The 12,161-nt window shown below is 46.9% G+C and overlaps 1 protein-coding gene across 2 annotated transcripts in view; it reads left to right on the top strand.

The window, feature by feature from the left end:
• TOX2 (TOX high mobility group box family member 2) overlaps positions 1–12,161 on the top strand; it is a 136,612-nt gene that overhangs the window by 82,072 nt on the left and 42,379 nt on the right. For both annotated transcript variants that reach the window (XM_029221459.1, XM_029221458.1), the window contains exon 3: positions 7,221–7,466. In XM_029221459.1, coding sequence (XP_029077292.1) covers positions 7,221–7,466 — 246 coding nt within the window. The remainder of the gene's footprint in view (positions 1–7,220; positions 7,467–12,161) is intronic.

The raw sequence follows: 12,161 nt of genomic DNA, 5'->3' as shown, positions 1-12,161 counted from the left end.
AAGACAACTCTTTACAGAAGTTTCCCTGTAAGATTTGCTAATCTTTTTAGCTTCTAGAGCTCTTACAACTTGGCATCTCTTTCTATATTCTCATGAGGACACTCGTGCTGGAGATCAAATCAGGCATCACTGAGTGGTCCATTTCTTACTTAGAGGAAGTGAGGAATATGAGTCTTGAATAGGTCTCTGACCCAGTGTAGGAAAATGATGGATTCAGAGTCACAAGACGTGGGCTTGAATCCCAACAGTAATTCTTGTTATCCCAAGAATAACTTGGGACACCTTCATTCTCTGAGCTTCATGTTCTTCATCTGCAGAATGGAGAGAACAGTCACTTCCCTGCGGAGCTCATATGGATTAAATGGAGAATGAGTGTGGAAATACCAGGTCCAGAGCCTGGCACACAGTATGAATCCATAGCAGGCTGGGGTGGTATTCAGGTTCATGCATTTAGGATTTAATTGCATTCAGAGGAGGCATGTATGTGTTTGCATGTTTAGTTATTTTTAAGTGTGCTAATTGCCTCTTTAAGTGAATTGTCATAATTGTGTGATTCCAATATTTTGATGCAACATATGCTTATTTTTGGAAAAGGCTTCTGGTCATTTGGGCTGGTTCCAGTGTGTTAAGGTTTTGGTTTTTTAAATGAAAGGCATGGACTCGTGCAGTCATTTGGCATTTACTGTCACATGCCATGTGACAGCACCTGTTGTGGGTGCAGGGAGTAGAGAGGAAGGTGACAGTCCACAGACATGAACAGTGGGTGACTGAGGGACTTCCAGTCTGTTGGGAGGGGCAGATATGGAAACCCCAGGTAAAGTCTAAACCCAAAGCCTGGTGCGTCCTCCCACTTCATGTGCTCATTCATCACTTTCTAATTGAGCACCTACTGTGTGCTAGGCACTGGTGACAAGACAGCCTTAACCCCTGCCCCCGTGGAGTCTGTGGGGAGGGGACACAAGCTAAAGGGAAGGAAAGAGTCACAAATCATTGCAGGCGATAGGGATGCCATGGGGAACACATATGAGGCTGTGGAGGGGGAATGAGAGGAGGGGAGTCTTGCTGTGGGAGGGTCTGGGGAAGGCTTCCTGGGACTCTGCTTTCCGGGATGATATGATACCTATGGCTGAGTGCCATCTAAAGGCAGTCAGCCCCTGGCCCATCTCGGTGGTCAGGCTGAAGCCAGACACCACCCTGTACTGCACAGACCTGTGGTGTGAGGAGTTAGGAACATTCACGGTGGGCAAAACAGTGAGGATACCGAGTGGGTGAGCTGCTGTTTACTTGTCCTGTGTCCTTGGGGAAGTTCCTTAATGTCTCTGAAACTCCTGGCAAGGACAATAACAACAGCAATAACAACCGTCACTGAGCAGGCTGGCTCTGTGCCAGGAGGTGTCCTGAGCAATTTACACATGTTGATTCATTTACTCTTTGCAGAAGCCCTACAGTATATACTGTTATTACCTTCTTTGCACATACGAGGAAACTGGGGCACAGGGAGGTTAAGTAACCTGCCCAAAGCCACACAGCTAGTATGTGGCAGAGCCAGAATTCAAGGCTCTGAACCACTTACACTGTACTGCCTCCTGTAGCAGCAGTAATGGCTACATACATAATGGCTACTGCTACATAGCAGCGTAATGGCCACCTCCAGGGCAGTCACGAAGGTCGAGTGAGATGCATGCTTATGGCACCTGCCATAGGACCTGGCTCATTCACCCATCCAGCTAATTATTTAGCTCTGACTTTGTGCCAGTTGCTGGAAAACAGGACATATAAGGGCTGTCCCGGCAGAACTCACATTAAACATTAAACACATAATTATACAAGAAGTTAGCTACAAATCTGATGAGTACTTCCAAGAAGAAATGCAGGGTGTATGACACTCTAGAGAGTGTCAGGGAAGACATTTAAACCAAACCTATGGTGGAGGGATGAGTAGGAATGGGCCAGATGAAGGAAGAGCGAGTGACGGGCAAAGCATTCTAGCAGAAGGAACAGACTGTGTGAGGGCCTGGAGGCAGGAAAGGTCCCTGTGGCTAGAAGGGTGATGGGAGCCAGGCCAGGTGAAGACTTACAAGCCATGTTTGGTTCTATGGACCTTACACTAGGACAGAGGGGAGCCGTCAAAGCCTTGTAAGCGTGGTCGTTATGTGGTGAGATGATCATCTTTCTAGAGACCCGTTGGGCTGCATGAAGGGAATGGATTGGTGGGGACAAGAGTGGGCTATGGGAGACCAGTAAGGAAGCTGTTGCAGTTCCCCAGGTAAGAGATGCTGGTGGCCTGGACCAAGATAGTGTGAATGGAGGGAAATGGATAGGTTTAAAAGATATTTCAGAGGAGTTTCATTGGACTTGAGGGGTGACTGAAGGTAAGCCCCAAGTTCGTGGCTTTATTAACTGGGTGGAGGATGAGGGAGACACAGGTGCAGGTTGGGGGAAGGGGCATCGTGATTGCAGCTTTGCACATGTTCACTTTGAGATGCTTGTGAGACATCAAGTGGGAGCATTGAGTAGGCATTTGGATGCTCAGATCTGGAACTCAGATGAGTGACCAAAATTGGAGGTGGAAATGCGGCATCAAGATGGAAGTTGAGACTGGGTGAGGTCCACCTGGGGAGAAGGTGTAGGGCACAAAGAGCAGAACGCTCAGGACTGAACCCAAGAAACTCCAACGTGGCTGGCAGAGAAGGAGTTGACACTGGAGACAGAGAAGCAAGGAGGTGGGCAGATAACTGAAAGCACGAGGTCCTGGAGGCTAAAGGAGGGATGTTTGCAAGATGAAGGAAAGGGATTCGTTGGACTGTCACTGCTGAGGGGACAGTTGAGACGTGGCTGGAAAAGAAAGCCCGTTGGATCTGGTGCCATGGAGCTCACTGGTTGGTGAGGGCATGGAGGGAAGAGAATGCAGGTTGCAGTGGGCTATGGAGTGAATGGGAGACAAGGAGGGGAGCCGATGGGTGAGGACAGCCCTTTCCAGAAGATGGGTGTGGACCGGAGGAGAGATGGTGGCAGCTGCAGAGGGATGGGGGAGTGTGTAAGACCAGAGAGTTGAGCCTGTGTCGGTCCAGCAGGGAGGGGAGGCCGAAGAGCCAGGAACCAGAACGGTTAACGGAATGACCAAGGTCCTCGGGGCAGAGGGAGAAAGGAGGGGATAGGACCATTCATACACACGTAGGGAGATTGGCCTTCGGAAGAAGTAGGGATGGCTCTTCTGGCATCAAAACAGGAGGCAGGGTGGTGCCAAATGGGCAGGTTTGTGGTTCTGGTGTCAGGACATTTTGGAAGCTGTTTTCTGTTTTCCCTGTGAATGAAGTAGAAGGTGACTGGTCATCTGCAAAGGGGCAGAAAGGGAGTTAGAGGACTACTCAGGGGAGAATCATCATGGAGATTAACAAGGTGGAAGGGAGCGGTTCCCAGCAGGATGAAGATCCCGCGCAGAGCTGGTGAGCGTGATTTCTGGTGAAATTTGGCCAGAGCCTTGCTCAGCTGTCTTGGTGAGGGTGCAGACGGGGTGGATGGTTGCATTCACATCAGGGGTGGGGGGTTTACTAGCGAGGCGCCAGGCATAGAAGGGTACAGAGTGCTTTCTCTCCAGCCATTTCTGATTTCTTGGGGGTATTTCTCCCCTTTCCCCTCTCTGCTCCCTAGAGCAATCCATCTCCCTTCACCAACTTATGTACCATTCATATCCTTAACCACAAAATTATACCATTTGACCTTTGGGTATCTTGTCTTGGAAGAGATGCACGTAAAGGTGAAGTTACATTAACACCTGCATATATGCACCCAAATGCATCAAAATGCAATCTGAAGCATTTTCATCACCCTTGGGGACCATGTTAAGATGTTTGGAGGGACCTCTCTCTTTCTGTCTCTTTTTCAGTAGAGACATACTAGTGTTTAGGCAGGGAGTGTTCAGAATGTCTTTATTTGAGGGATGGGCACTGGGAGCAGAGTGGACATAGAGGGGGAGACTGATGCTTGGAGGGTCCTTAAAGAGGTTGCTACTGTCACAGCAATATGAGAAGATACGGATCAGACCCAGTTACCTCCTAGTTGTAACCTGGGCGAAGCCTCTAGATCTTGATTTTTTTGATCTGTGAATGGGGATAAATACAGGATGCGTTTAACAATTAGAGATTTATATGTCAATTACATCTTAATAAAGCTGGAAGAGAAATAGTTCAGGGCAGGCCTATCTGGGGAATTAGGGAGACACCCACATCAAGGTAGACCTCCCTGGGGAATTTGAGGGATGTCCCAGGTCAGTTTAGACACACTTGGGGAATTAGGGAGATCATAGGTGACACACACTTGTAATTAAGGAGACATAGGAGGTCACTGTAGACACAGCTGGGATATTAGAGACACATACCATTTGTTACACACCTAGGAAATTACGGAGAAAAAAATAATTAGAGATGATGTGCACATAAAACACCCACCATATATTGGGTGATCAGTAACTAGCAATGGGGTCTATATTCTGGGTAAGAGACAGTAAGGGAGAGCATTGGATTGGGGTCCTGTGTAAGAAAACGTGCTTTTGATCTTCACCTTTTAGTGGGAGGAGCTACTTTCCCAAGCTCATCAATAACAAGGCTGGACCAAAGCCTGTTTCTTGGTGCCCAAGCCCTCAGTTTGGCCTTGATTGGCACTGCCTCTCAGGATTGTTAGGACCCAGAGTCTCAGGATCCAAGTCACAGGCTAGAAAACGTTGCCTTCCTTTGCAGACAGTGTAAATTAGGGGAGGAGGGAGTGAGACCTTTTTCTAACTGTGTGACTTTCGCAGGTGAATTCCCCTCTCTGTGCCTTAGTTTCTGTATCCATAAAATGGCTGTGTAATAACAGAACGTCCTTCACAACTATGTTGTGAGAATTAAATGCATTAAACTTTTGTAAAGCGCTCACACCTGGCCCGTACTATATGCTCAATAAATGTTAGATATTTATATTCCCTGATTGAAAAAACTGCTCAAGGAAATTGTTTTTGGTAGAGCTGAGACCTACCAGGACATGGTTTCCACCTATGTGTCAAGCTTGATCAGGAGAAACTGGATCTTCCTTGGGCCCTCTCCTGGTCCTTCTGTTACTCCCAGGCACCAGCTGGGGGACTCCCATCAAATTGGATTGAAATCCCATGGATATTGATAGAACAGCTAATGTGTATACTTAGCCATGGAGCTTAAAAGGTGGATGAGCCCATCCCCTGTCCCCCTTTGTGCGAGTGTGGAAACTGAGCTGAGAGAGAGCAATGACAGGCTAAGATCGTGCAGTACGAGATATATAACTTTGGTTGTATGCATATAGAGCAACTAGGCAGGGGACGGTCCCCAAACCTGTGAGCTTGGTCCAGCTCTCGGAAGCAACTTCATGTGGTAGGAAGGAGCCAGATCTTGGCGTCAGAAGACTGGATCCTATTCCTGATGGCTCTGGATGCCCTTTGCCACCAGCAGGGTCACTGCTTCCTGGCCTGCTGTTTGCCTACCCGTGAAATAATCTCACAGGATCCCTGCAGAGGGAGCCAGTAAGCAAGAGGTGGCTTGGGCTCTGGGTCCAAGGTGGGGGCATGAGTGTGGTTAGGCACTACCCTCTCGGAGCATGTTTCTGTGGCTATAAAGGGCAGTCTAGGGCTCTTCCCCAGGAATTGTGGTGAGGTTCACAGATGCCCGAGGAGAGAGGCATTAACAACAAGCAGGTGTTTTAGAGACCATGTGGGCCTTCTTCCCACCATAACTCCACTCGAATCCTACCCATCCCCACCCCCTCAATGACCTCATCCAACAAATATTTACTGAGAGCCTACCCACCAAGAACCAGATATTGTAATGGGCTTCAACTGCCCTAGCTATTTTAATACACATACTTAATTTACTAAAGAATATAAGGATGTTAGAAGATTTATTTCTTGTATGCTGTTGTGGTTTCATGTTTTTTTCCTTCTCTACACATTATATTTTATGACTGTTGTAAGCCCCATTCTCACTGTTCTCCCTCCAGAAGGCTGATTGAACAGATGTCCATTAGACACCCTCACTTTGTCCTCTATATCTTGAAACTTCTCTTTCATGTTTTCTTGGATCCGTCTTGCAGTTCACACATAACTCTTCTCCTAGGTCTAATCGCTCTCAGAGCACAGAAAAGGAGGAATGATTCCCCAGGCTAACATAACCTTGGTACTAAAACCCAACAAAGGCAGTATGAAAAAGGAACATCATAGGCCCATCTTACTCATGAACTAGATGCCAAAATCCTAAACAGAATATCAGCAATCAAAATCTAATAATGCATAAAGTGACCAAGTAGGGTCTATTCCAGAAATGCAGGGTTGTTTTCACATTAGAAAAACCGAGTGTAGCAATTTACCATATTAACTGAATTCAAGAAAAAAGTCACTTGAGACTTTCAGTCGATGCAGGGACAAGGAATTCAATAAAATTAAAATTTGATGCATGATTGAAAGAAAAAGGAATGCCCTTAACCTGTTTTAAAATACCTGTAAGAACCTATGGCAAATCATGCTTAGTGGTAAAAATATTGAGCTACTTAAGATAAGGAAAAAAGCAAGGGTGTCCACTCTTACCATTTCTATTCAGCATTGTAATGGAGCTTCCTGGTCAGTGCAGTGAGGTGGGAAAAATGAACAAATAATGTTTGGAAAGGACGGTGTCTAGTGTGGCTCGTAGCTTGTGCTCCTGGGGGAATGTTTTTACCACTTACCAAGATGAGAAAGACCAAGAGAGGACCCAGTTGGGAACATATAAGAGAAGGTCGCCCAGCTGCCCTGGAAGACCATGGGGCAGGGAGTCAGGATACTTCAGCTCCACTCCCAGCTCTTCTACTAGCCCTGCATGGGCTGCTTTCCTCTTGGACCTGAGTTTTTCCATCTATAAAATGGGTAGGTGTGGGCAGATGGATTCATGGTGGGCTGCAGGGGCCAGATCTGGTGGGAAAACAGAGAAGAACAGGTGAACAGGAGCTGACCCCATTCTCCAGGAGGGCAGGTTTCTGTATACAGGCTGTATAGTAGGAGGAAGCACCCATTTGGGGATGGGTCAGGAGTCTGACTGGGCCATCTTGACTGTGTGCCTTGCAGAGGGATCATCCCCTCTCTCCTTTGCCAAGGGGTTATCATTGTTGCTATTTTTGGTGCTGTCAAACCTGTTCTGCAGCTGTAAGACGTTGACCCTCAACAACATGCCCTTTTGATGTTTTAGACCTACAACAGCCAGAACGAGAGCAACGAAGACTATGAGATCCCCCCAATAACACCTCCCAACCTCCCCGAGCCATCCCTCCTGCACCTGGGGGACCACGAAGCCGGCTACCACTCACTGTGCCACGGCCTCACGCCCAACGGGCTGCTCCCTGCTTACTCCTACCAGGCCATGGACCTCCCAGCCATCATGGTGTCCAACATGCTGGCCCAGGACAGCCACCTGCTATCGGGCCAGCTGCCCACGGTGAGTCCCTTTTACCTGCCATTGTTCCTGCTGGTTACAGCAGGAAAGGGAGTTGAGGGGGAGCAGAATGCCAGTGCCTTGCTGAGGACCCTCTGCTCATGGGCAGGGTCTGGGCTCGGTTGGTGACTTGCATGGGGGTCTGCAGAATATTGGGGGTGGGCATGGAGGGAAATTTATGTCCTCACACTACTTATTCCTGAAGCTGAGTTTATAATATCTCGGTATTATTTGTTTTATTATTTTTTTAATAGTATAGTCTCATCTTTATTTTTATTTTTTAAAGACTTTATTGAGGGGGACTTCCCTGGCGGTCCAACTGTTAGGACTCTGTGCTTCTGCTGCAGGGGCCCTGGGTTCGATTCCTGGTCAGGGAACTAAGAATCCCACAAGCTGCTTGGTGTGGCCAAAAAAAAAAAAAAGTCTTTATTATTGAAATATAATTCACCTACTATACAATTCACTTATTTGAAGTATATGGTTCGGTAGCTTTTAGAATATTCACAGAGTTGTGTGACCATCAACACACTCTATTTTAGTACCTTTTCATCACCCCCAAAAGAAACCTTATACCCTTTAACCATCATCCCCAAATTCCCCCATCATCTAGCCCTAGGCAACCACTGATCTACTATATAGTTGCCTATTATGCACATTTCATGTAAATAGAATCAGATTATTTTTAAAATATCGTATTGCTTCAGCCAGCAGGGAGGAGGGTGATTACTGACTTAGAGTTTTGAGGATGTGTGGAAATTTGGCAGGCAGACCAGGGAAGGGAAGGACCTTCCAGGCTGAGGGAACAGCATGTACAAAAGCAAGAGGCAGGAGCCTCATGCTGTGCTTAGGAGTGGCATGTAGGTCATTCTTTTTATTGGGCTGGAGAGAAAGGACATGGAGCTATGTAGGGAGAGAGGAGTGGAAACTAGCAGGGCCTGATCGTAAAGATCCTGAATACCACGCTGAGGAAATGTATGATTCTTCAGCATGGATGGTTGCTTTGAACAATCAAGACCTATAGAAGATCAGTAGAGATTTTTTTGTACAATGGGAAAAATCTCCTTAAGGGAATTCTAGTACTTCTCCTGAATGACTGTGATGTGTGTTTATTTTTGCTTTTTCCTTCACAGCTAGTCACAACCCTTAAGTTCATTCCTAAGTGACAGTAATCAAACTCAAATGAGCTGATGCAGAAAAAAAGACTGAAATATCCAGGGGTGGACAAAGGGTTTCAGGCATAGCTGGATCCAGGAACTCCAGCAGTATCGTTAGTGTCATCTGCGCAGCAGGCATGAAGGCTTCCAGCAGCCAACATCTTCCCTGATGTCTCTGGCAGGTGACAGTTTGGGTCTTCCAGGGAGGACCATGACAGCATGGCTGGACCCACCACTGTGTCCAGGAGGAAGCAGTCCTTGATTTTGTCACAAACACACCTATTGACAGGTGGAGGGGCCACTAAATTGATTTCCCATCAGAATCACATGATGTTGGATGGATCATGTTTATCTCTGCAGAGGCTGCTCACAGGTCATGGCCAAATTTGTGGCCCAATTCTAGCAGATGCCTGGGACCTTCAGGTATACAGTTTATCGTCTAACAGTCTTAACTGTATTTTATTTATTTATTGTTTACTCTTATTACCGCCAAATCTCCTTGCTTAAAAAAAAAACCTGGTATACTCTATGTATACTTTTGAGAGCCGCGTCACTTTTGTTTTTTCGAAGCTAGTGAGATGTAAAAGGAGAGAAGGAGAGAGGGAGGGAGGGAGGAAGCCAACTCAAGCCCCACATTTTATACTGTTCAGGGTCTGACTAAAGTGCTCAATGGAAATTGATGCTCCATTTGTTGAGGAACGAGCCCATCAATAATGCAGGTTCTCCGCTTCCCCTTCTCTCTCTGAGACCTGCGGATTCCACAGCCATGTGGTTTTAATTCCACTTTGTTACAACGCTTTTACCTTAGCTGCTTGCCCAGCTAATTTCCTAACAAAAACCTCACAATTCCAGACCATCCTGGTTCGGGATTTATGGTAACAGAGGCAGGGGCGGGGCCCTGCAGACGTCTCTGGTGTGTACCCTGGGGAGGGCCGTGGATAAGGGGTGCGTCTAGCTGCAGTTCTGGTCCACAGTGTCACTGGTCTGGGATGCTGGTGGTCAGTGGAGACAGTGTGGGCTAGTGATAAATGCGTGGGCTCCGGCATCCCACGGACCCGTATTAATCCTGGTCCCACATCCTGAGCTTCAGTCCTCTTTTCTTGCAGTGACGTGTATCTGAGATAATGTATGTAAAGTCTTAACAAATGTCTTGCAGAGAGTAAACAATCAGGGAATGTTTGCTATTGTTATTATTAGTCATAAAAATGAATTCCCACTGTAACCAAACGGCAGTGTTTTCCCATTAGTCTCATTTACCTAAAGGAACAGACTGCAGATACTCACGGGTACCTTGGTAGGGCCACCTGGTTATAATAGCTCTGATAATTACAAAGGATATTATCTGTTTATCAGAGATGACCCCCCCCCCCGATCCTTCCTCCTAGAAAATGCTTTTGTTGGGCTCAGTCCAAATAGGTACTTTGTAGCCACTTTCCAGATTTCTTTAAAGACTAGTGCATGTTTAAGATGCTTCACAAATTCAGATAGCTTTAATTCTTCCATTAGTGAGAGTTTTCAAGGGTTCACTGGGTTTTATATTCCCTCGTTGTGAAATGAAAGATAAGCCAAACTGTTTTCCCCAGGGGAAGGCTGCCGGACCAAGTAGGAAACCAAATAAGAACGTGTCCATCCATTGGGACTATATGGCAAAGAGGGACAAAGCACCCTTGAAGACAATTGTTTTAAATTTGTCTGAGCTGAAGCTTGAAGGTGTGTGTCTGTGTGTATGGATGTGCATGCTATGTGGGTGATGCTGGAATTTGTGTCAGCACCCTCTAGATGTTAAGCATTGTGCAGGAGGCTTTACAAACATTATCCCACGTAATGCTCCCAAGTTCCGAGTGAGGCAGGAACGACTGCAGTGAGGAAATGGCGGCTCACAGCAGGTAGGTGATTGTATTAGTTTCCTGTGGCTGCTCTAGCAATTGTCACAAACTCGGTGGCTTAAAAACAACGGAAATTGGGCTTCCCTGGTGGCGCAGTGGTTGAGAGTCCGCCTGCCGATGCAGGGGACGCAGGTTCGTGCCCCGGTCCAGGAGGATCCCACATGCCGCGGAGCAGCTGGGCCCGTGAGCCATGGTCGCTGAGCCTGCGCGTCCGGAGCCTGTTGCTCTGCAACGGGAGAGGCCACAACAGTGAGAGGCCCGCATGCCGCAAAAAAAACCCCGGAAATTTATTCTCTCACAGCTCCGGTCCAATGTATCATTGGACCAAGATCAAGGTGTCAGGAGGAGTGACCTTCCTCCAGGGACTCTGGGAAAGAATCCATCCCATACTTCTCCTAGCCTCTTGTGATAGCCAGCTGTCCTTGGCTTGTGGCTGCATCACTCCAATCTCTGCCTGTCATCACATCGCCTTCTCTTCTGTCAGTGAAATCTCCCTCTGCCTTTCTTATAAGGATGGTTAAGTACTTAGGGCATTTAGGAATAATCTAGGATCATCTCCCCATCCCAAGAGCCTTAACTTAATCACATCTGCAAAGACTCTTTTTTCCAAATACAGTACCATTTACAGGTTCCAGGGATTAGAATCTGATGTCTTGAAGAGGCCATTTTTGGACTTAACCACAGTGATCAGCCTTGATTGAGAGCCAGCTAGGTACCAGGCATTGTTCTGAACTCTGGATCTACAAAATGCCCTTGAGGAACTCCTGGTGCAGGTGGAGAGACAGGTGAAGAGCCCATTTTCGAAAATGCAGTAAACGCTCTGATAGAATCAGTGCATGTTGCTCTGTCCCCCTAGAAGAGGCAGCTGGCTCAGATGTGGGGTTATTGCTTCCTGAAGGACTAGTAGTTTATGTACTTTATGAATGAATGAGTATAACATAGTTATTAGGTCATAAAACCAGAATTTATCTGCAGCTGTCTGCCATGCGCCTCTCAGTTTTAGCAGGTGCCCAAGGGATGGGGCAGCTTGGCTGCAGGGTCACCAGTGGCACAGAGGATGCGCCAATGACCAGGATGCCTCAGGTGCTCTCTGCACAGGCTGAGATGTCAAGGATGTGGTCCTTGGAGCAGTGGATGAGGCCAAGGTGTTTGACAGCCATCTCATTAACGCCAAGCCCTCTTGGCTCTGATGCCAGAGGCCACCAATTCCTTTTTGTCCCCTGCCCGGCCCGCGTGGTCTCCCAGCATGCATGGGAGTCGGCTCTTCTGCTTTAAAGATATGGCTGCCGGCGGGAGTCCTATACAAGGAGCAGCGGGCTCCTTTTACAAAATTAAATATGCTTAAGGCTTCTCCCTCGACTTCAGCATCTTAACTGATTAAACATTCATTTCCAAGACAAAAAGAGTCAATTTAGTATGAAAGATATATTTTGCCAGTTTAATTTAAAGCACCGCACCTCCATCTGACCCCTATTTTCATAACTCAATAATTTTATCCTGTGTTGATTGTCTCATTTTGAGAGAGATATTGTATGTATAAATCAGTTTCTAAAATACCCAAAGAAACTAGAAGAGTGGAATTTATTACGCAGCCTCTGTTAAGTCTGAAATAATTTACTTTGCAGTCGTCCTTGGGAAATGCTCGAGCTTATGGTCCT

Source organism: Monodon monoceros, unplaced genomic scaffold, assembly GCF_005190385.1.
Source record: "Monodon monoceros isolate NGI ecotype Baffin Bay Population unplaced genomic scaffold, NGI_Narwhal_1 Super_Scaffold_13, whole genome shotgun sequence".
NCBI lineage: Eukaryota > Metazoa > Chordata > Mammalia > Artiodactyla > Monodontidae > Monodon > Monodon monoceros.
Note: the sequence above shows the minus strand (reverse complement) of the source record. Positions and strands in the feature narration are given on the sequence as shown.